Source organism: Calypte anna, chromosome 10, assembly GCF_003957555.1.
Source record: "Calypte anna isolate BGI_N300 chromosome 10, bCalAnn1_v1.p, whole genome shotgun sequence".
In the NCBI taxonomy this organism is placed as follows: Eukaryota; Metazoa; Chordata; class Aves; order Apodiformes; family Trochilidae; genus Calypte; species Calypte anna.
Window position 1 is genome coordinate 6,409,361 of NC_044256.1, and position 24,988 is coordinate 6,434,348.

Below are 24,988 nucleotides of genomic sequence, written 5' to 3' on the forward strand. Positions count from 1 at the left end.
TTATGGCAGAGGCTGCTGCATGGTAAGGAATGGGATAGACCCCCTCTGTACGGTGCTCTTTGGCTCAGTCAGCTCTTAGGTTACTTTCCAAATTAGTCCCAATCTCTGACCCACTCCCCCTGGCATCCCAGGCTGCAACACAATTTGCCTTCCGAGGCCCAGATTAGCACTGCAGGACGCAGCGTGAAGTCTGGGATGAGTTTCCAGCCATCCCTTTCCAGTCTCCTCTGGACCTTTCTGCCAGAGGCTCCAGGTAGGACCATTATCCCCAGCTTGTTCAGGGCCCCATACAAAAGAGTTTCTTTGCTGACTCTAGAGAGAGGCTTCACAATGTCACCGTACCAGGGAACAGGCATCCTCCAGACACATACAACACCCAAGGCAGCCTCTGTCTCCTTACTGACAGATGCAGACACAGCTGCTACCTTGTTCACCACCTCCACAGGGATGTGGCTGCATCCATCTTGCCAGTTGATTCCCGAGAACTGCATCTCTTGACCTTGCTTCTCTCAGTGCCAAGTCTGGCTTCCAACAGAAGCTGCATCATATTCTCACCTTTTTTGAAAGACTTCCTCTGCTGTGTTGCCCCACACAGCGGCATCATCCATGTCCTGAAGAAGCTCTGAACCTCCTCCCTTCTCCACTGCGGTTTGGATGAGTCCATGGCAGATGGCTGGGCTGTGCTTGCACCTCTGGTGCTGTCAGGTCCTTGTGTACTCGATGCCTCTCCCCATGAAAGCAAACTGGGGGCTGCACTCTGCTACTGAGGAACAGAAAAAATTGCATGAGCAACACCAGTCCTGGTGAGCCATTGTGCTCCCTTGGACTCTGTACTCAAGTTCCAGCATGTCAGGCACAGCAGTGCTCAGCAATGCTGGTACTTCACTCAAGACACGGTAGTCCACAGTTCATCTCCACTCCCCCAAATGCAACCCAGGAGGCTATTGGCCTTCTCAGTTGCAAGCATGCACTCTGTTGGATCACATCCAGCTTTTCATCCAACGGGACCCCCAAGTCCTTTTCACGATGCACAGAAGTCACGGAGAAGATGAAGCTGCCCCAGCTCCCACACTGTATACTTCTTCCTTCAGTTGGAAGACTTTTAGGAGCTGCTTTCTCATCCACACTGGCCCCCTGGAGTTTATACCAGACTTCCTCTTAGTTGGAATTCATCCCTCTTGGGCCTTCAGGAGGTGATCCTTAAATATCAGCCAGCTTCCATGGGCCCCTCTTCCCTCCAGGACTTTATCCCATGACACACTGATGAGCATTTCGCTGAAGAGACTGAAATCTGCCCTCCTAAATTCAAGGACAGGAGGCTTACTGTGATCCCTCCTAGATGACCTAAGGTTCCTGAACAGATGGTCACTATAACTAAGGCCACGCTGGAGCTTAGCATCCCTCACCAGCCCAGCCCAGGCACCTGCCCAGGCACAGCTGGAGGGGAGCTCCCAGGCAGCCACCCTGGGCAAACGGAGCTGGCTGTGCAAAGCAGCGGCCAAAGAGGCTGCACAGCCCTACTCATGGGGAGCTGGGGCTGCCTGGGGACACAGGCCTCTACGGCTCGGGACACACGCTCTGACTCCAGGGCTGTCAGCAGGACAGGCAGCCACGCAGGCACAGACCCAGGCCCTGACTACAGGCACGGTGCGGCGCCTCGCCCGCACCACTGGTGGTCAAGCGGCTGCGCTCCCTCCTTCCAAAAAAGGGGCGACCCGGGACCCTCCTTCCGCTCGCGGCCTCACAGGGGAACCCCTGGCTACTGCACAGACCCCGCTCTCCCCCCTGGGAAACTGCAGCTAAACCGCAGCCACTTGCAAGGGGGCCTAAAGCACAAGCTCCCTCGCTCACGCCCTCACACCCACAAGGACGAGCACACACTAACACAATTGCCCAGGAGGGAGAGCGGGGTCTGTGCAGCCAATGTCTGAGGAGCCATCCCTGCCCTCGAGCAGGATAGAGGAGCCCCAGAGCTGCTCCCCCCCCTCCCCGGGGCTGCGTGGAGGCCGGGGGGGGGCCTCAAAACGCCAAGGGGCTCTTACACGTCGGAAGTCAAGGGACAAATGCCATCACGTGCCCCGACTCCAGGGTGTCACGCTGGACACGCCGCTGGCAGGCACACAAGCTGCCTGGGAAAAGGGCCCTCCCCCGACTACTGCGGGGCGGGAGGGGCCAGCCAACTCCCTTGTCCTTGTCCCCCTCCAGCTGTGCAGACGCTGCCTCTCTCCCTCCTGACCCGGTTGCCGCTCCCTCCAGGCTGCCCAAGGCCGAGACGGCAGAAAGCCAACCACACCGACACCAAAGACCCAGCCCTGCTCACCAGGACACGGTGCTGCCCGAAGCCGGCCAGGGCACCTCAAACGTGCCAGATGCGCTTCTTCTCTCCGACGGAACGGGAAACTTATCCCTCGCCACGTCCAGCAGATGCTCTAAAGCTAGGAGCTGTCAGTTCCGAGATAGCCATCAGCACCCTCCATACGCGGACCTCTTCCCACCCCCTGGAACAGCTCCCGGAAGGGCTTTTCTCGCCGTCTCGGTGCTCTCTGCTCCCGGCATGGACGAGAGAAAAGCACTCACTGCTGCTCCGGGCTCCCAGCAGGACTGCACCCTCCGCTGCTTTCTGTCGGCCAGGGACGATCGCACCGAAGCCCCAGCGCTCCCTGCAGCGCTTGCAGACGGCCAGAAGGAGGTGGTCCACCCTCACCAGCCCCCCCGCCCCAAGACCACCACGCACCTATCCCAGGCCCCGTGGATCCCGGATCATCGTCCTGCCCTTTTCCCACACTGGTCGCGCTTTCTCCTTCCGCTCACAAGTCCTCAGTAAACTCCCCAAAAAGGAGCTGCCGGCGAGCAGTCACCCCACTCCCCCAGCCCCGCACGCAGGAACTGCTGCTCGCCTGAAGGGGCTGCGCTAATGGCGGCTTTTGTGCCCCCCGCCCCAAGTGTCTCCCACCCCCACCCCCAGGGGTGAGGAATGGTCTAACGCTCCCATGAACATGGGGCACAAGGACATGGCTGGCTTGCAGAGAACAGATGATGAGCAGTTCTGAGTCTGCAGTTAGCATGAGGGCAACAATGTGGGTATCAATCACTGCTCTTGAAAATCTCTAGACAGAAAGTTCTGTATTCAAAGAATTACAGTTTTTCTGTGATTCAGGTGTTACTAAGGCCCCAACACGTACTTTCAGTGATTTGAAACTCTTCCTGCTGCGGCTGGCTTGTTGGAGGTGATACTATTGCTACTGAGCCCTGATAGTGGGGTCAGCCAGGACAGTCCATGCTCCTCGCTTGCACAAAGGTAAAGTGGGGAGAAACAGTGACTCACTGCAGGGCACAGCCTCTCAAACCACAACAGAAAAGGGGCGAGTAAAATTCCAAACCTGGTTAGCTTACAGATTGATTAATTAATTAATTAATTAGAGAAATAATTAGAAAGAAAACAAACTCCCCAAGGAGACCAGAACTTGACTGGATAAAAGAAATTTTTAAGAATGTCAGGCTGAAAGGGATCTCAAGGTTCATCTGGTTCAACCCTTCTAATAATATTCTTTATTTAAGATGTCTCAGCACCTGGTCAAGCTGAGACAAAATTTCCCAGAGTGGAGAAATCCACCAGTTCCCCTGGGAGACCATTGCAATGCCTGACTGTCCTCAGAGTGAAAAATTGTCCTCGTGTTAAAACAGAGTCTCCTGAGGAATAATTTGTGCCCATTGCCTCTTGTCTTGTTCATGTGCCTCCTGTAAACAGGGAGTCTCCATCTTCCTTGTAGCTGCCCTTTAAGTACTGGAACACTGTAATAAGTTCTCCCTTAAAGACTTCTCTTCTCAAGGTCAAACAGATCCAGTTTTCTCAGCCTCTCCTTGTATGCCAGGATCTCCAGTTATCTGATCATCGTCGTGACTCTTCTCTTGATCCTCTCCAGCTTGTCTGCCTTCTTTTTGTGCAGCAGCAACCAAAACTGGACGTGGTACTCCATGTGCAGACTAACAAGATCTGAGTAGAGCAGGGTGATGACTTTGTCTCTGCTGGTGATTCCCTTGTTGATGCAGCATAGCATCCTGTTGGCTTTCTCAGCTGCTGCAGCACAGTGTTCATGTTAAGCCTGTTGTCCACCAAGACCCCCAGGTCCCTTCCCACAAGGCTGCTCTCTAGCCAAGTAGATCCGAGTCTGAACTGCACTGTTGGGTTCTCTGTTCCCAGGTGCAAGACCTTGCACTTCATAAAGTTCCTGGCAGACCACTTATTCAGTCTGTCTACATCATCCTAGAGGGAGGCTCTCCCTTCTGGGGTGTCAACCTCTCCACTCATTTTGGTGTCATCAGTGAACTTCATCAGAGTGCTCTTGATCCCAACATCCAGGATGCTGTTGAACAGCATTGGCCCTAGGGGACTCCAATCGTGACCCATTGCCAGCTGGAGGATGAACTATTTACTATCACCCTTCAGGTACAGTCTGTAAGCCAGTTCCCCACCTACTGCACAGACCACTTGTTCAGGCCATGTCGAGTCAGTTTCTGGAGGAGAAGGCTGTGGGCTACTGTATCAAAGGCCTTGGAAAAGCCCAGATGGACCAGTCCACTGCTCACTGTGCATCAGCTGAGTAGGTTACTTTGTCATAGGTGGTAATCAGGTTTATTAGGCATGACTTGTCCTGATAAATCCATGCTGTTTTTTCCTGCTTATATGTTTCAATTGATTTGTGACAGTCCTCAGGAGGATTCACTCCATAACTTTGCCAGGGACTGAAGTGAAGCTAATGGGTCTATAATCACTTGCTCCCCCTACTTCCCTCACCTCTTGGGGGAATGAACTGGTTTTTGCTTACAAGAAAAAACTCCCACCACTCACTAGTTCCTTTTTCCACCATGGAAGCTTCCCGTGGGATCTCTTCCAAATGAGCCCTGAGCAAGCTGAAGTTTGATCTTCTAAAACCTAAAGGCATTCGTGCTGTCTGATTTCACAGCTGAGATATGTGCCCAGAGCTACAGCAAGTATGTGGCAAGACTGCAAAGTCTGTTATATTTTTCAGTGAAAGTATTACTCTTTAGTACTTTACCTGGACACCTCCCTGCTTGAGCACTCAATAGTTTGCACATCCCAGTTGCTTCAGCCTGGAAATGTAGGACTTGTGTTGGGGATTTGTGAGGAAGCCAGCTCTACAACTCTTACATGTACCTCTTGCATGCAGAAGGTAAAAACATTGTGCCCTAAATTTACAAAGTCGTTGAGAAAAAAAACAAATCAACTCTTTCCTGAGTCTCCTTGATGAAGATCCAGCAGAAGAATAGTTAAAATGTGATTATTTATATGAAAATGCCACTTTGAAGCTCTTGGCAAAAGATATATAAAAAAAAACAAACTATGCGAAGGGTTTAGATTCTTGAAGTATCTCAGGACGAAAGTCCTTTTCAAGGCACATCTGTGAGGCAGAGGTGGTATTCTCAGTGTGGGGATTTTATGATGATGAACTTTGCTATGTTACTGAAAGGTATTTGCCTCATCAATCATGATGCAGGTATCACTTGCCTAGAATCATTTGGGGCTATTCAGTGGTACACCATTCCACCTTGGTTTGGGCTGTTCTACAAAGGTATTGTGATAGTGACTACCACATTACTGGTGCCCCTAAAATAAAATCCAGTCCTTTTCAAGGGCCATTTTGGAAGGCTGTTGGTCTGCTCAGATAATAGCTTGTTGAGTCCAGCAGTCCCATTAGTGCAAGAAAAGGGAGATGCTTACATCTAGAATAATGCAGGTTGAAGCACAGCAGTTCCATTGGGCTTTTAATGTTGGAGAGAGAAAAGAGGAACAGGTGGATAAGATTATGCAACCCCTTTTTCATTGACACCAAGCGCAAGGTGGATACAATCACTTAAATATTTTGGCCAAATGACTGCCAAGAATAACTTAAAAGCCTACTACCAAGACATGCCTTATGTCCATTGTGAAGACACAGGGGATATCATAAAGCACCACTTTGCCATACAATATTTTTTTCTGCAGATAAGGATAAAAGTTGAAAAAAATTCCTGGGGACTGCAGTTTTAAGACGATATTGTCTTTTAAGGATTTCTTGTCTCATTTCTCCCAAGTCTTGTGGCCTGTCAGCCTGCAATCCAGACTCCTTCTGTGTACTGTTTTTTGACTACTTTAATCCCCCCTGGTCTCTGGCACCAGTTGAGATGGGCATTAAATGCCTATGCCAATCAGGTCCTTACATTTGTTTTGCCTTTCTGTCTGATGCTGGATGCTAATGGAGGATCAAATGCCACAACTAGGCTGAAATAATCAGCTCAGATGACCACTGCAGTGTAGCTGTACATGTAACTGTATTTATCTGAAGTTGCTGTAGAGACAGGAAAACATCTTTGGAACTAATGGAGCATCACAGTGCAGTAAATAGAAATTGTCACTGCTACTAGCAGGCCACAGGCTTGATGCTGACTTTGTAAGGCATCAGGACTGATGCCTATCAGGATTGCTTTGTCTGAACTTGTCTTAACCTGCCTCAAGCTATACCTTCATTTCTTTAACTGTAACAGCATTTTTTCTAATGACTGGGAAATTCAGGTGTCATTGTAGGATTTGAAGGACATTGAAGAAAAACCAGATGTGAAGTTGGTAGTAAACATAATACCTCGTAAAAAAGCAAAAAGTAAGGAAGAGGCCATTAACATCAACATCATGTAGTAGTTATGCAGTAGTATTGTTTCCTCTCCTCTTCTCTTGTAATTAGATCTAGGCTACTAATAATCCATGTATCAGACTGACCAAATGTTACACCAACAATAAATTCCTGAGTTTATGTCCAAGGTCTGTTTTCCTTTGGCTCATAACAAGCTTTTGAGGTAACACTTGTTCAACCAGAAGTCACCAGTCAGACAGGGTAGCTCTGCAGATGCAATGCACTGGCAATAGCTCTACCAGGGGGGACCCCAGCAAGGTGTCTAAGTACTGCTGACACTCTGAAAAGTCACCTCCTCCATAGCAAGAGCTGGGGAGCAAACAGGCTTTGTGCCAGTGGGTTATCTACCCACGACATTGTGTAACAGGGCACAATCCTGTGGAACTTGCAGACCTAATGAAATAAACATGTTGACATCCTTGATTAAGCACCCTTCTGTTTCTGTTTTCTGGCAAAATCTTACGTATTTTTATATTCTTTAATTTTTTATTTAGGACAGATACATATTTTGTGAAAGATAGTTAAATCCAGAACCTAGGAAAGGATCCAAAGAAGCAGTATGAAGAAACCATAGCTGAAAGGTTTCAATGATTAATTTAATTGATTACTAAATAAATGCAAGACAGACTTCCTTGGTTCTCAGGTATCAAAATCCCGTGTCTAAAATAGAAAGAGTGACTCTGCAATAAGAGAGGTTTGCAAGAGCAAAGTCAAGCTAGTCCCAGAATGACACAATTTCCAAAAAGGAATAATTAAAATCATTATACTGAATTAAGTTCACATCTTTTTCATATGTTTCTTTATAAATATTTTTTCATAAAGTAAATAAATATAAGGGTGAAGTGTTTATGGTTGAAACCTCTGTGCTATCTAATGGATTTGTAATGTAAAACCTAAAAAAATAACTGGTCAAACAAAGCATGATTTAACACACATTTTATAAGGACAATGTAACGAGAGGTATGCGACACATGTTTTTGTTCCACAATGCATACTGCTTGCTTAGCAAAGTGCTGGAAGCTGCACCCCTTTGTGTTTGTTAATTAATCAGTTTCTGGTGAGTGTGGAGGCAAAGAATAAAAAGGCATGGACAAATTGGAGGCTATTTTAACCACAGATACAAAATGGCTGTGTAGTTGCACAGAACGGTAACACAGAAGTAAACATGGAAGTGAAACAACTTCAAATATCATTCCATTTTTACAAAATATCAGGCTCCCTAAAGCTGAATAAAAGAGAAGCCCACATGAAAAGCAAATTGTCAGCACTGTTCTGACAACAGTGAAACCAGTAAACTTGCTAATAGGACCAAGCCACCAAAAGTCCATATAAATGATGAGAGAACTTTGCAAAATGTCCCTGCACTTATCATGAAGATTCAGTGTGGTGACAGCACTTCAAGGTATAAGTATGGATGGAGTATGAAAATACAATTCAAACCATCAAAAGCTGATGCTATCAATGGATTTGTAGAGACTTCCATCAGTCTCTGCCTTACCTGTCACAGCAGATTGGCTACATTTTGATACCAATCAGAACATCTTTCCCACTGTCTTTTCTTTTCCCTAAAGGCAGTTAAAAAAGACTTTCTTTCTCTATGGTAGCCCCTGTTTGTACAAAATACTAATGCAGATCTTAAATTCAAGTTATAAAATGTCCATATACGTCACAGACTTAAAACCTCCCTAAACATTTTGAAACAATGATCACTGGGTTTGAACAGTTTAAGGCTGTCAGCATGTTTTGGGGTGGGGACAGATATGATCCTGAGAGAAAGATTATGTCACTGAAGTTCAAGGAAGGTCAAAAATATATCTACACATGGCTTTCTGTGTCAATTTTCAACAAATTCAACTGTATTTTGCCATTCAGACCTATTTCTGTGTATGAAAACTGCTATATTGCACTTTAATAAAAGTGGAACTAAGAAGCATGGATTAAAACAGAAGTGAAGGGGAGGACTGCATTCTTCCTTGCTTCCACCAATTTTGTTTTGACCTGAAAAGCAAACAGCCACAAAGACCAGCCGCATGAAGATAAAAACCAAGGCTGGTTTAAAAATCTGTTCAGTCTAGTCTTTTAATCTTCTGATTAAAACCAAAAACCAACAAAAAAACCCCAAACCAAAACCATTTTCTAACCTATTACAAAAAGGTTTTATAAAGAGCTTGTCAGTAGATGAGCTTATTAGGGAGTCTGAAAGGGAACAAAGACAGATCTGTACTGGTGGCTTCTGTGGCCTGTGCCTACTTTTTATCAGCCCTCCCATCTCCTTTTCACCTGACCCCGCAAGCATTTCTTTGAAAACAGAACATGTAACTATTGAGTTTTCAATGCAAACAAACAAATATGTGAAAAACCTTTCTTCAGAAATAATTTTTAAATCCATGATTTGTTCAATTAGTCATGCTGCTGTCTTGACTGTTGAAAAAGCAGAGCCCATAAACCACTTTAACATTCTGTTTCTGTGGATGCATTTTCCTGCCGAGCTTTCTGTTCTTCTGTTGCACTGCCAAATGCTACCACCAAATTAGTTACGCTGCTGGCGTGTCCTGGTCTACTTAATTTGTCCTTTACAGACTTGGCTTTTCGAGGATGGCTGTGCAAACTCTTTGACCGTACTGATGGGAATCCAGAAGTCCTTTCTGGCTTTACTGATAACAAGTTCTCTTTCTCAGCCTTGACAGTGGCAGGCTTAGAGGTGTAAGAGGCACTCATACCTGCTTCACCAGCATCACTGTCATCATCTGTGTCCATCTGTAACATCTGTTTCTGCTCTGCTTGCCTTTCTGCTTCACAGACAACGCCAGGGTATTCTGGAGGACGTTCCTGAGAAAGCTGCTGCTCAACTTCGTATTTCCACTCTGTGTCCCATTGTTCAATTGTAGAAGGGCACACCTGATCCATAATGGTACTGTACTCTGCAGTCCAGTTGTTAACCCCTCCAACCAGCTTCCCACCCTGTGCAAATATAAAGCTCCTTGACTTCATCATAGTGGTCTGACAAGTACTGAATGTTTCAGGAGGAAAATAGCGCATCGCTTTAGATTTATCCAAGGGATAAGAGATGGTTGCTTCTAACTTGGCATGTTCTACTTTTAACTGAGTGTTCTGAAGATCTGGTCTTGGTACTGACTGATTGTTCACAAGAGCTTCCATCTGGTTTATACCTGGGGGAACCATTCCATCACTATTGAAAACACCCTCCTTTTCATCCCCAGAGCCACCTGAACCAGAGTGGGGCTTGGAAACATTCTGTGCAATTTCTAATGTAGATTTGCCATCATCTGCTGTCGTGATAGCATTAGCACTAGAGGTATACTGGAGACTGGCATGGTGTTCTGGAACCAGCATCCTTGGGTCTGCTCCATCTTCTTTTGCACCAATAGAAAGGGCTTTTTTATGCTGTCCCATGGCTGGAGACATTGGAGTGGTACTGTCATCATATGTTAGCTCATCGCCACCGACATGGTATCTGTACATGCTGTACCCATCAGAGCTGTTAACACTGCTTTGCCTTAGAAGATACGCAGCATCACACTCAGATGAAGCCCGTGAACGTGAATATGTCAGCTCAGATTTGTCAATACCTGCCAGCTTCTCAAGAGCATTCACCATCCGACCAGATAGTTCTTCTAATTGAGAGAGTCGCAGGTCGACTGTTTGAAGAGAAGCTTTCATGAAATGTTCTCTTTCGTTCACTTCTTCCAGCCTCATAGACATATTTTCAACTCTGTGGGGTACAAAAGAGGAAGCACAGAACAGAAGCTGTGGAATGGTGCAGTAACCCCTTATAAGCATCCAACTGCTGACCTCTTTGTAAGGCAGAATTTTGTGCTAAATATAATTCACCATTAGTTTTTCCTAGCATCAAAAGCATGTGTGTTTTCTTGTCATCTGTGCTTTCCATAATTCACAGAAAGCTACTGGAGCTTTCCCATTATTTATGTGCCAGGAGAGTACAAGAGTTGCAGCCCTTAGGGACAGCCTACTGTTAACATTTCTGAGTGTGTCACCCACCTCAGTTTCAGTTATTCTCTTTCACTCTGAAGCTTTCATTAATAATAGGAAAGATATTTTGCAAAACCATACTCACAGGATGTCTTAAAATAGCATCAAGGCATGCTGTAAAACAGGTTCTGTAGATGTACAAGAGATAACATATGCTGGTGTGTATGGGATTACTTTTACTCTTAAAATATTTTTCTGTTATGTATCAGCTGAAGGGAGTAGAATTAATGTCTCAGACAATTAAAATAATATTTTCCCATTTTGTTTCATCATTTACATTGCAATGGAGGTTATGGTACCAGAAGAATGCATATACAAGTAGTGCATCAGGATACACTAGTAATTCATCTGTGGAAATAGGTTAACATTCTTGTGATCTCACACTCAAAAGATGACAAAGCATTTGGAGCAAGAAGGCATAAGAAATAAGCAAATCTGCTTTGTGGTCATGGACCATAGTGAATCACTGAGGCTTACCACTCCTGTTTTATTCTCTGCCACAATATCTAGGATTTTGACAAATTTCCGTGGATAAATAGCATGATAGAAGCTACTCAAATGCATGTAGTAGATTTCAGTTGCTTCTCTATTCTCAAACTTTGCATATAATAATGCAAGATATTCAAGGCCTCCCTTAAAAAGTATGATGCTTGACCTTTAAATGATTACATGGCTCACAGAGCTACTTCATAAAAAATGATAGCAGGATATATATGGAGTAGCTCATCATCAACATACTACAAGATTGATTAAAGTGAAAGTGTTTAAACTGTGTATATTTTCCCTACAGTAAGAATTTTTCATCATTTCAAGCAAGTGACAAAAGACCTCATCCTTTGACTTGAAAGTGCTACCAGAACAGGCAGAGCCTTTGGGAACTGTGCTGCCAAGTGACCTGGTAGAAAACTGCTGCTGCCATTATCACTGTGTGCTTACACAGCAACAAACATCACCTAGTCCTCAGAACAGCTGAATGATTTACATGTGAATATTCCCCATCTTTTAAATGGCCAAGTTCATACTGAAAAGCTAAATGCTTGTTCAAAGCTTCCAAAGGAATCTGTGCCAGAGATTAAAATTCAGCAGCTGTGAGTGCTGGGCCCTAGCACAACCCATAGGTCCAAGGGAAGAATCCTCAGTGCTTTTGTCAGAAAGCTTCAACATGTTTCCCATGGGTGGATGACTGCTGGAAGCTGAACAAATAGGAATTTGCTCAAACAGATAAAAAGTGTGACTGTCATCTGAGAGGAAAAATACTTGCCATGGACAAAAATGTTCCTATGCCAGAGCTACCCAAGCCAGCAGCTTTAGTGACAAACCAATAGGAACAACAAAAAGCTTGCTCTTGTGAGGGATGCACCCACAGAGATATTTACTCAGGTTTCAGATCAGCTTCTGAACTGGTGAGAGGTTTCTTCTACATCTAGTCTTTTGTACTTGAACTCAACTTTGGTTATCATGAAGACACAAAAAGCCAAACATCGTTCCAGATAAATGGTGTGGGTTTTTTTCTTATAATAGGTACCTTTCAGAAGTAACTCTGATGCGTTCATCATTAGATGATTGCTGCTCATCCTCTTTTTCCTGGAAGTACTCTTCCACACACTCCTCTTCAAACTCAAACAGTTTTTTTAGCTCCTCATCATTCAGAAATAACTCTGCAAGACAGATATAGAAAATATGAATTTCCTTTTTCAGAACTTCTGGCAATCAATTTCAGTCCAATTTAGCAGACTGTTTTGGACAGCCCTGAAGGCAATGTAACGCAATATGGCCATCATCTGCTTTTGTGACCATCCACTCAAGCCTGTATTTTCTCTATGACATCTGCACTTTCTAACAGCAGAGACAGACATTGAACAAACTGACCAGATTTTACAAGATAAAGTCAGTCTCTGCCAGTTTGAGTGTTCCTTCATTTCAATGTTCTTAAAAGGATGACTGTTATAGGCAACAGATCGTCAAATATAACAGGTTGTTTCTCAGACATTCTTTGGATAAGAATGCTGTGTCAAAAATTTCTAATCATTTAAGGAGAATGTGAGGAAATTATAAAGTCTTTTTATGACTTTGCCTCTTTGGGTTTGGTCGGATTTTAAACTTTTTTTTTTCCCTCTTTTATTCCTTTTTTTAACTCAGAAACACATTGTGCAGAAATGTAATTACTTACAAAAAAAGTTTCCTGTGAAATGTAGAAATACTGAGTTAATTATGACCTCATTATTTCTGTGAGGCATAAAATAATCAACAATTTCAGATGATGTTAGAAGAAGAATCTCACGGTTTCCCTGGGAAACAACAGATCAGTCTGTAACATGGAGAAATGAAAGTGGGGATACACTTAGACACAGGTTGCCCACAATCACAGAGCTGACATTATAGAAGACAGAAATTGATTTTGATGCCATCTCACTGTTTTAAGAAAGCATGTTAAAGAAAGTCTTCATTAGCATCACAGCACTGTATATTCTCAGGAGCCCAATGAGCTGCTAAGTTGATTAAAATTTTGTCCCTTTCTGTCTTCTGCAAATAAATTTGTCCATCAACATGAACCAATAGTTCAGCATTGGAAAACCTGCTGCTTTCTGCAAGTATGGTGCAAAGAGCTCAGTGTAAGGAACATTTCTTGCATACTCAGTCCCCTGTCTCGCTCATCCTGGTCTCCTTCACCCTTCCTGCAGCGACAGCAGATTCGCTTGATGATTATGTACATGTGGCTGAAGATAATCATTGGTGGTGGGAGGACAGGTCTGTCATGGAATGTCATGATCAGCTGGTACCGCTGGAACTTCCAGACCTGGTTGGATATTGATTTTACCTCAAAGAAGGTATTGCTGAAAGGGAACATAGGTACAGTTTCTATGAGGCCTTTAGAATTATTCATCATTGAGCATGTTGAAAAAAGCAGCAGCCAAATCACAACATGAAACCTCATGACTTGCTTGGTTCAGCTCTTTGATGCTGCTGCTGAACTAGTGATTAACATATTTAGCTACTCCTTTGGAAGGCAGCAAAGCAGAAGGTGCTCTGCATCCTTAATGTGCCACCCAGAACAGTCTATTTGCTCCTGCTGCATAAGGCCCTTTAGGTGTCCGTGAAAAGAAACTTGCACAACTTATGAATCCCATAATTGGTATTTTGGGGCTTGGTTATAAAGTATTTCTTTTAACACATGCCAGTATTCGATATTGCACAAGGTATTTTATCCATGAAAGGCATTTTGCATGCTAAGCCCAGAAGCTTCACATAGTTTGCCTTTCATACGCTAATCAGCTTGACCTACATAGTCGACTTTTCAAGTTTTCACAAAAAGGCCTAAATTCAAGCTTTTTTCAGTGAAGCTTCTGACATAAAAACATTGTTCATGTTCTTATAAAGGCATTTGGTTTTGGAAGTCAAAGCTTCATAAGTTTTTTTCCCAAAATGAAATGTTATAAATATATTTGTTTTGTAATTCTGTGGATATGAAGGAGAATAATAGTCCAGGCTATGAAATACCAATCAAGGGAAAGCCAACCTGATGTTCTCTCAGATAAAACTTTTCAAGCAACTTTAAAGTATGTTCAGACAGCTCGCTCCAATTCAGCACTTTTTTTTCTAACTTCTGTCCACTTCTTTTCTAACTACCCGTGCTTTCAAATACCCACATTGACAAAACCACTTAAAACATCTCTGTGAAACCAGAGAATTCTGATACACGTATCTTTTCTTTTCCTTTGCCTTAGTATATATGAGATTATTTACCCATGATGAATGACACTCTTCATTCTGTGTCTCCTGCATAGCAGGACTTCCTCAGGTAGCTCTCTCCCTTTCAAGCATGCTGGGATGGCAGGAGTTAACAGCAGGAACTAGTTCCCAATCTGCTGACCCCTTGGTCTCTAGTCAGTAATAGCTACCACTGTAAGGTTCTTCCCCCTCCCCTGGAAATGTGACTGTCATGTGAGCACATACTTGAAGACAGCAATCAGCAGGTTTACCAACAGGATATTTGCTACCAAGAGGTAACAGGCCATGATAGCAGGAGTGAGCCAGGCCCCTGGTATACACGGAGGGAGGCGTTTACCGTCATCATCATAAAGATTGTCCCCACAAGGAGCTGAAGAAAAAAGAGAAAAGGTTTTTTTCTCAAACTGCTGAATACTTGAAAGTGTTATTCACATTTATTTAATGATGGTGCATAAAATCTGCAGAGTGCTAAACAAATTTATTTCCAGTAGGAAGTATGTAGAATCTCTGCTTCTAACTACAGCATACAAAAATCATTTCCTATACCAATGAACAGGGAGGAAGCTCCAAGTATACTCCAAGTATACAATATTGCTTTCTCTTCAAATTCACAGGAATTTTTTTTTCTCTCATAGTAATAGCCTAGAAAAACATGTTAATGTACACATGCACGTATTAATAGTGGAATTACAATAAATTCTCCAAACTTGTGTGCATATCTTGCCAAAGACACAAAAGGAATTACTTAGTGGTCACAGGTTACTGAGCATAAAGTAAACCTTTATCAGAGCTCTGGGTGCAGTAAAAAAGCCTAAATTATCCTGGCCAGCTTCCCCTGGACTCTACACCTTACTCCCCCCTCCAACTCCTGTCCCTGCCCCCTGGATGGACCTTGGACCTGTGTTTGTCCCCTGCACAGATCCTTCTTCTGCCCCTGGACTGGACTCCCTAGATAGAGCCTAGCCTGCTACTTTTCCTCTCTAGAGCTTTTTACCTGGCCATGCCACCATTTGCTGTCCAATTTCTATTTCCCTTATTTTCCATATTAATTCTAAATTTTACTTAATATTTTAAACCAAAGAGAAAAAAATTTAAAATTAAAATGATATAGTAACAGTAAAATAGACTCGTAAGGTTGAGACAAAAATTAAGAATATTGATCAAACTAACATAAAATAATTGCCTGAAGTTTTCCTAAGAATACTTAGGTTGTGTTGGGGTAAGAGCTGTCTCGGAGTAAGGCAAATGCAGCAAATGTGCAGTAACCAAATCAAGCTATTACAGTAGAAAACCAAGATCCACACCTGAATATTGGATGAGCCACTACAATTAAAATGTCATTATCTAGAGAAGAAAAGAATTAATTAACATATTCATCAAAATTAGATCATCAGCTCTCCACAGACTTACGATTAATTTCCATGGCATAGACTGAACAGCGTTTCAAAGGAAAATGAAGCAGAAAGAGAAAGAAAGAAAACAATAAAATAATATAGAAAAAACAATGAACCCAAACAAAAAAGATGCTTGAAAATACATTTTTGCCACCAAGAAAAGGTAAGCAACTCAAATTTCAGAACAGTAGACATATTTACTTGAAAACAGTGTCTTAGTAAAAAAATGCATTGAACTCTGCAATTTCCTTTTCATGTTGTTTTTCCCAAGTGTTACATATGGCAGTGAATTCCTGATAGCAATTAGAAATCACAAAATGTTTCTGGCGGATGATCACTTGAATATCTCAGGCAAGTAAATAAAATTGGTGGTCACCACAAACACAAACCAACTCAATTACCACACAAAATCATTCCTTTGGTTATTATGGAAAAATTTCTTCTTATCCCCCCCCATCCTCCCAGGAACAACTCTGGCTTGGAGTCTGTCTGCTGCTTCTATTGAATATCTCTGTTTCCATTAATAGTCATGATACTGATGTTATTATAGCATACAATATCAACAAAACCCATCTTGACTACCTGTGTGGATACCTGCTGCTAGCCAGCCCCTAAATGGTGAGGTTAAGAAAAAACATGCTTGTGAAATTATCTTAGCCAGGCTTTTATGTTGCTCAAGAATAGGTTGTTGTTGAGTATTAGATGCCAGTAACTTCTTGCTTATGAACATCTTCTAAGCAGAATGAACCAGACAAGAACATCCTCGGGCTGCATTACCAGCAAGTTAGGAGAGGTAATTATTCAACTCTTCTCAGCTCTAGTGAAACTACATCTGGACTTGAGTATCTTGTTCTGGGCTCCCCCATAAAAATCAGACATGAACATACTGGAAAACTCCAGTACAGGGCCACAAAGATTATTAAGATGATTTGAGCATTCAAGAAATAAAGTAAGACCGAGAAATCTGGGATAATTTAGCCTGGAGAACGGTCAGAGGAGATTTTAGCAATGCTATAAATACCTGATGGTGGGTGAGAGTTAAGAAGACAGAGTTAGAGTCCTCTCCGTGGCATCCAGTGAAAGGAGATGAAACAGTGGATAAAGATGTAAATATGGGAAATGCTATTTAAACCAGATTGTCCAAATAGGTCGTACAGTCTTCCTCCTTTAAGATACCAAAAACCTGACCGGACAGTTCCTGAGCAACCTGTTCTCATTTACCCTGCTTTGAGCAGGAAAGTTTGACTAGATGATCTACAAAAGTGCCTTGAACCTCAGTAATTCTGTGATTTGTGATCTTCATCTATAGGTGCCATCCTATTCTCAGTAAAACTATTGGCAAAATTCCAAATGTCTTCTTTCAGATGAAAAAAATGATCAAATACTTTTTCCATTTTTTTTTTCTTTTTTTTTTAACGCTCATGGGCTTTGGCAAAACTACCCACAAGCACTTGACCCAGAGTCAGGTTAGACAGCCCATAGCAATCACTTCCCAATGAATTCTAAGTTGCTTTTCTGGTGTGTTTACAGAGAACCATGGAAAGATCAGATTACAAATTTGGTATTGAAAGTAAAATGATCTTCAGAAGTCAGTCCATAGACTTCCAGAGATAAGAACATCATAGAATAATTACAACGGAGTCTAGGTATACCAGCACAACTCCCTGCACAGATATTTTTATTTAATATTAAAACAACAATAAACCCATACATTTCCAAGTTAGATTATATTTAAGGTACTGACACAGCAAACCTTCTGACCTGGGAAGGTTGGTGGAGAAAGCAGCTGGAAAGCCAAACCTTTTTCTCCAAAGTCTTTCACAACACTGAAGAATTATTTCTAATTCAAAGGATGCTGAATATAAAACTGAGAAATGACTGGAAGTATGAGACACATCTGGGACACCACTTACACTAAAGAGATGAGCATTGTTGATAAGGTGTGAGCTTTGATTTATAAAGATACTGAACTGTCTCCAATGACAAACATGATTTGTCCAAAGTGAAAGGATTGAGCGCACATTATAACGCACACAGGTAAGGGATACCCTGTTGCAGGCTATTCCTCCCCTTGGGAAAAAACAAAACATTTAAGCGATCCTGAGCTTATCCTGGCTCACCCGTGCACTGGAACTGCAGTATTAAGACTGGCCTGACCTTTTCTTTTTCAAGAGTAATTTACTGTATTACAACTTACATTAATGAACCAAGCGTTCATAAGGAAAATGGAGCTGATATGATCCTTTTAACAGTGTACACTGCTCAGAAACAGACTAATGCCATTTTATTCCTATCTAAACAATTAAAGTACACTCTAATGAAATTTGGTCTAATGGTTTCTCATTATGACGGATATGGTTCTTGAGTGAACTTAGACCTCACAGCTTCTTCAGCCTTCATGCATGCATCAGTGCACACAGACGGTTGAAATAACATATGCACAATGCTTACATTATTTCAGATAAAGTGCACACTGTGTGATACACACTAGAAGAGGCTGCCAGCTGCATGTTTGCCTATCTGTACAAACCTCATGTATTAACAAAGACCTAGCGGTAATATGAAAGTTTCCATCTCCGCTAAAATACTGACAGTAATGCTTTAAAACTGTGCAGCTTTTACACAAGAAAGCTAATCAAAGCAGAATTTTTTCTTTTTTCTTTTGTTTCTCCATGGCTGTAGAAAAGAAGAATATGAATGATTAATGAAAAACATTTCTGCAAAGAAGATAGATGTATCAATGGATAGATGTATCAATGCCTGAGCTGTGAGCTGTAGATGAAAGGATATATACATTTTAATCTCCTGTGCAAGGTAGTTATTTTTTTTCTCCTTCTGTTGGAGCTGACTATCAGTAAACCATTGGTTCAAAAGACTGTTTCAGAATGACCTCTGATGTCCCTGCAAGTAAACAGAACACTTAATAGTGTTATACTCTTGGATAGGAAGGCATTCCAGGTTACATCACTCTCGGTGATATAAGGTTAAATATAAGCTGAGACAGGCCATGCAGGTGGGTAACACAAAATTGCCTGGTCTCTAGCCTGCCACATGTAAACAGCACCACCATTATAATAATTAAGACAACACACTACTTCCAAATTAAAAACAATAATTAATTTGGATCTGATCATCTGCCTCAGAAACAGGAAACAGACTCTTACTATGAATTCTACTCTTACGGTCTATCTGGTCTGCGAACACCTCTCCATAGATCATCCAGTAGGGCATGTAGAAGATGTTGCGAGCCAGTCTCCAAGAAGGCTCCTCATCTGGGTGCAGAATAGCTTGGCGGGCTACTCCAAAACTCATCAGAACCACAAGCATGATGACCACAAAGTACAGCATATCAATCATCTGCACAGAGAGACAGACCATACAGAGCCTCTTACCATGACCAAGTAATGCAAGAAGCACCAGCATGTCTGTTTATCAGCATGCATTAAAGTAAACCAGAAAGTATAAAGAGAACAAACAAATGTTCCTGGATAATTTTCTGGATTTTATTTATTTATTTATTTACTGTTACAAGTTAAGCATACGTAAAAAAAAAAAAATCAGTAAAAACAGTCATTTAAAGAAATACTACACTAATATTTAAAACTACTTAAAACGCTAATTTTTTTACTATCCCAGTTCTATTTGGTGTCAAGTGCACTATGCTGGGCTTTTCAGCAAAGCCCTCTCCTGTTTTTTTGCAAATGATCCATGTGAATTACTGCAATGGCTCTGGGAGGCTGGTCACAGATTGTTCAAAAAGAAGAAACAAAACAAACCAAAAAAAAAAACAAAACAGAAAGAAAGAGAGGAGAGAAAGGAGGAGGGAAGCAGAGAGAGAAAGAAGGGAAGGGAAGGCAGAAGGGAGGGAGGGTGGAAGGAAGGAAGAAAGAAAAAAAAGAAAGAACAGAAAGAACAGAAAGACCAAAATTTAGGCACTAACCATCTTTCCAATCATCATGACATAAGGTCCCAGGTATTTGTTCACACCAAAGATATCTAGTACTCTAATGTACCAGAAAATAATATCTACGCAGTAAATCACTCTTCCATAACCCATGTAAGGCTGGTTCTGCAGGCGAAGAATTGCTCCTATCAAAAATACTGAAATAGCCACTAGGTCAGTAATATTCCAGTACTCCTGGAGCCAAACTTTCACTTTTTGGCTCAGCTTGCCAGGCTCTGACATAAGAATCTGAAACAAACAAACAAACCCAAACAATAAAAGAACAAATAAATCACTAAGAAAAACTCCAAGTTACATTTTTGAAGTAACAGTCATAAAAATGAGACCAATACTGACACATTTCATAGGTGTCTGAGACCTCCTCCATTGCCAACAGAATGTGTCAAGCAGCAATATTTTTAGCTATTACAAAGAAAACCCTCCCTTTCACAGAAATATAGAATGGTTTATGTAGGAAAGCACCTATAAAATTCATCTAGTCCAGCCCCCTTGGCATAGGCAGAGGCTGTTAAAACCCTGCTGAACCTGACCTTCAGTACGTAGACGAATTGGACATCCATAACTTCTCTGGGCAACCTGTCCCAGTGCCTCACCACCCTCATCATTAAAAAACATCTTCCCCATGTCCAAGTAAAACCCACATTCTTTCAGTTTAAAATATTTGCCCCTTGTCATGACACTATTGGCCTTGGCAAAAAGTCTTTCTTTCTTACAAGTCCCCTTTACATATTGAAAAGCTGCTATAAGGTCTCCCCCAATCCTTCTCCTCTCCAGGCTGAACAACCTCAACTCTCTCAGCCTGTCTTAATAGCAGACCTATTCCAGCTCTCTGAGCATATTTGTAACCCACCTCTGGACCACCTTTTCATCTTTGCTTCTATTTTGGCTTTATTGCATCTTCTTTTTTTTTTTTTTTTTTTTTTTGAGTGTTGCAGGTTTTAAAGAATAATACTTCAACTAAGAGATCTGACTTAGTGACTTGGCATCTGTGTTTATCTCCAAATGTAGTCAGTCTGAGATACAGGAATTGCAAATTAGTGAAGGACAGTCTAAGTGCAAACCACACTACAGGATGTGACTCAAATAGAAGTTTTTATGCTGTCTTAAAGAGATCAGTCACAGAGCACTCCTGACAATTTTCCCTAAACATCTCTTTGCCTACAGTTCTCATCAGGAACTGCATTAGTAATAGCAAGCCAACACCTACTGGGATTTTCTTCATGGGTTATTGTCCTGCCCTTCTTTGAAAAGATGCGTAAGAGAACGACAGCATTAATTTTTACTACTGACCTTGGGACATTTTTGCCTGACCTTTCTGTCCAGTCAGAGAAGGTTTTAATGTACAGGAATGGGTTATCAATTACATTCTCTCCACGGATAGGCATTCTGGGACTCTGTGGATATGGGAATCTTCTCTGTCATGTGTATCTTCTCAAGCCTTTGCACAAGTCCATGCCATTATTACCTCTCAGAGTGAGCTTCATTTTGAGCATTATGAGATATTGTTATCATCAGACATTACCTCTCTTACTTTCTCTAAAGCTAAGGTCACAATGTAGGAGATGACAATCCATTCCTGGATTGATGGCCATCGTTCCATCCGCACCAAGATGATATAATTAAATAACATCAAGTAACCAAGGTATGATATCTAAAAAACAAACAAACAAAGACCCTTTATGGTCTTCACATTCTGAATCCCAGGATCCTTTCACAGTTAGGCAATATTCAATTACCTGAGATGACTTGTACACACAAACACAATAGCCATTTCTTTCCTCCACCCTGTAATATGTGGTTGAGATCATTTAAGCAGAATATTCTCTTTACGAGAAGCCAGAAGCATAAAGACTTTATATATTACTCCCTAGAACACCTCTTCTTATACTTGTTACTTAAATCCATCTGCATTAACAGTAGGTTTGCAGATATTTTGGTTACTTTAAATAGCCACTAGACTCAGGACCAAGTTTCTTGATGAGGCCTAATTCAGTAAGAGCAAAGAGGAATGCATCAACTAGTCAAAGAAACACCAAACAGCTCCTCTTAGCTGAGGCCTCCCTAATCCATGAAAGCAAAGCATTCCTGCACTGTGACACTCATACCAACATGTATGAACACTTACATTAGGGCAATATATGAAAGATTCAGGTACTGAAGACACTTACTTGGGCAAGAAATAAGGTTTTCTTCTATGAAGGGAGAATACTGCCACTTTAAGGCCCTTCCTATAGTTGTCATGCACATTGACAGAGGCCACAGGCCTCCCGTAGGTGAAGGAATGACAGATGATTTGGAACATTTGATCTAGGCAGCTGAAGTATCTCGTTTGTTAAAAGAAGCAACAGTTCCAAACCACTTCAAATCAGGCCCTTTGTGCGTCAGGCTTTTTGATACTACTAAAATTTAATTTCTCTACACTGTGAAACCATGTTTAAGCTTTATTTTGAAATTAAACAGGAATCTTGTTTTTACATTATTAATGCAGGCAGCAGAAAGGGATTGGTATGATGTTTTGTGATTATGATGTGCTAAAACTAAAAGCCTATCAAATACTAAAACATAGTAGGTATCAAAATTCCCAACTTGGAATAAAAAAGAAACCAGTATCCTTTTCACAGGGCACAAAAAATTATGAGCAGTATCATGATTACTTTTTCTGTTTTGTTAAAATGCGGTTTAGTAATGGATAATTCTTGATGCACTAAAAAGAAAATCAGACACTTGTTTTCATTTAGATTGGTTTCAATTATTTAAATAAGAGAAAAGTATCTATGAAGTGTTAACAGACTGGAATCTGTGCTTCCATCTAAGTCACAGTCATCTGAGATTGCAAATGGCAGTACTGATACTGATAACTAGGGTGTTAATTCTTGGGTCCTAAAGTATATTTCAATGCAAAACAGGAGTCAGAACCTTTTGGAAGTAAGAGAATCCAGCCTATTTTCAACTGAGAGACTGGATCATGGAGTTGGCACTGAGTCTGGCATACAATTAGCCAGGCAGGGATTCCTTCAAAGTGTGCAGAAGCTTTAGAGGCTGACAGCACACAGGTCAGCTTTTCATTCTGTTTCATCATCTGTGCATTTTTCTCTGAATAAAGGGAGTACTTTCACCAGATCAGATGATTCCATGAAGTCATCAGTTCCAGGAAAATCAGTACTATTTACTTACTTAGTATTCATACATTGGAACACTTTAAGTTTCAAAGGCATGAGAAAAACAATCACTATCATCTTTATCATCATGACTTACTGTGTAAAACCAAAATTTGACGATAGGTGCGTTATAGAATTCATAGATCTTTGTTCCAATTGGAAGGCTTTTCTGTTTTTTCTTTCCATTCTCTTCATCACCTTTTCGGGAGCCTGTATCTGCATTTGCATCCTGGAAGACCGAAGATGTCAGTTTTCATCAATATACAATAGTAAAAACATTAAGTTTTCCTCAACTACAGCCCTAGCCAATGGTGAACTGCACTATGCTTTCACTGAGGAACAGACCTCTTTTTAAAAATGGAAATATACAAATTCCATAAATTTCAAATTCCATAAATCTGTGCAGCCCCGAGAATCCAGGCTACTCTTTCTCAAAACTATTCACTGACTTGTTCCACAGAGTCAGTTGAGATTTTAACCTGAGTAACCTATAGCATAATGAGAGAAGTTGGAAACCAGCACTCTTGAGATCTTGAAACTTCCCAACATCTGCATTACTGACCACATTTTCCTCCTCCTTTTCTTTGCCTTCTTCATTTTCTTTTGATGTCTGGTAAGAATAATCATCGTAACTCCGAAACTCAAGGAAAAGGATGGTGGGAGGGAAGAGAATTCCCATTATAACCTGTACAACAAGAGAGAATTATACTCAGATGGCAATATTTGTTCATGTTAATAGATGTCATAGCAAGACAAATTCCATAAAGAACATTTTAATTTGTATAGTATTCATGATACTCTGCTATTCTCAAATCTACAAAAATTAGTAAGTAGTAATATGAAGCATTGTCAGTAAAATCTTTGTATGTGAAGATGGCACCTGGAAGGCTTCCCATCTCTGTGAGTACACTGCAGTTAAGAAACTGTGCTCCAGAATTATAGCTGTGCTGGGAAATTCCATGGAATGGACACAGTGGTGGTTGGAAAAGGGCTTCAGATTTGCTACTGGAGTTTATGGTTACTTTAGTCAGTGTATTTTCTTTTTAGAATTAAAAAAAAAACTTGTGAAAGGGTAAAGAAGCTCTGCAGATAGCACCAGAAGTGTTGTTCTATTATATAAGATTACCAAGATACAGGAGCACAAACACAAGTTGTAAAAATACATAAGAGCAAAAAAAATGCAGGTAATGAAAGGAGAACATTAGCAGGTTTGTCAAGTCTTTGAAGGAAAGAAAGGAAATCAATAAACAGAGTTAGAAGGCACCATAATGCACTCTGAAAGGCCAGACAATTGCCTGAAGATTTCAAACAGGTTTAGGAGGGAGACATAGGGAAGTGGAAATAAATCGAGAATGACTGAGTGCAGTGTGCACATCAGCAAGGTTGGGAATATGCCCTGGGAATGGAAGCATGACAGTTTGTCAGGAACAGGGAATTTTGAGGAAATAAGGAGGTGAGGCTGAGTGTGGCACCATCATACTGGGCCTCCATATGGATGACAGCAACTGCATGATATAAGAAAGAAAGGATTATATTAATGGAAACACATACAAGCAAGCACTGCTCTGCTTCCTTTACATGGGCTCACTCACGTTTCTCTTTTGTGCCAGCCTCCTTACATTACTCATTTGTCTTTTAATAAATCCAATAACCAGGAAATAGAAAAAACAGTAAGAGAGAACGTATCATCATATGAGAGAAGAGGGAAATAAAAATTGCGTATTTCCACACAATGCATTTGTACAGATTATACTTTTCAACAGTGGGTCATGACTCTGTCTTCTGGTACAATATTAAGCAATCTAAGAAATATGTTTCTACTTCTGGTTCTTTTTCCCTCCATTCCCATTGTGTGAACCCCTAAATGGAGAACGTTTTGCTTGTATCCAACTAATTTTTAATTAACTGCATATGTTTTCAATGAACAGATCTTATAATTCATTAAAAGATAGAACTTTGATCTCAGACTCCAATCATGCTGAGCCTTTTATGGATTTATATTTTCCTTTGTCATGGGGTGATGTTGCTTAGACATCCTGAATTTGG

The 24,988-nt window shown here is 41.6% G+C and overlaps 1 protein-coding gene across 1 annotated transcript in view; it reads right to left on the bottom strand.

Annotated features, from left to right (window-relative positions):
- Window positions 1–7,261: 7,261 nt before the first annotated feature.
- TRPM1 (transient receptor potential cation channel subfamily M member 1) overlaps window positions 7,262–24,988 on the bottom strand; it is a 93,125-nt gene continuing 75,398 nt past the window's right edge. The window contains exons 20-28 of the mRNA XM_030456730.1: window positions 23,505–23,627; window positions 23,040–23,171; window positions 21,307–21,435; window positions 19,761–20,012; window positions 19,003–19,177; window positions 14,652–14,796; window positions 13,332–13,531; window positions 12,223–12,355; window positions 7,262–10,419 (exon numbers count right to left, since the gene is read on the bottom strand). Of these exons, the coding sequence (XP_030312590.1) occupies window positions 9,138–10,419; window positions 12,223–12,355; window positions 13,332–13,531; window positions 14,652–14,796; window positions 19,003–19,177; window positions 19,761–20,012; window positions 21,307–21,435; window positions 23,040–23,171; window positions 23,505–23,627 (2,571 nt within the window). The 3' untranslated portion in view covers window positions 7,262–9,137. The remainder of the gene's footprint in view (window positions 10,420–12,222; window positions 12,356–13,331; window positions 13,532–14,651; window positions 14,797–19,002; window positions 19,178–19,760; window positions 20,013–21,306; window positions 21,436–23,039; window positions 23,172–23,504; window positions 23,628–24,988) is intronic.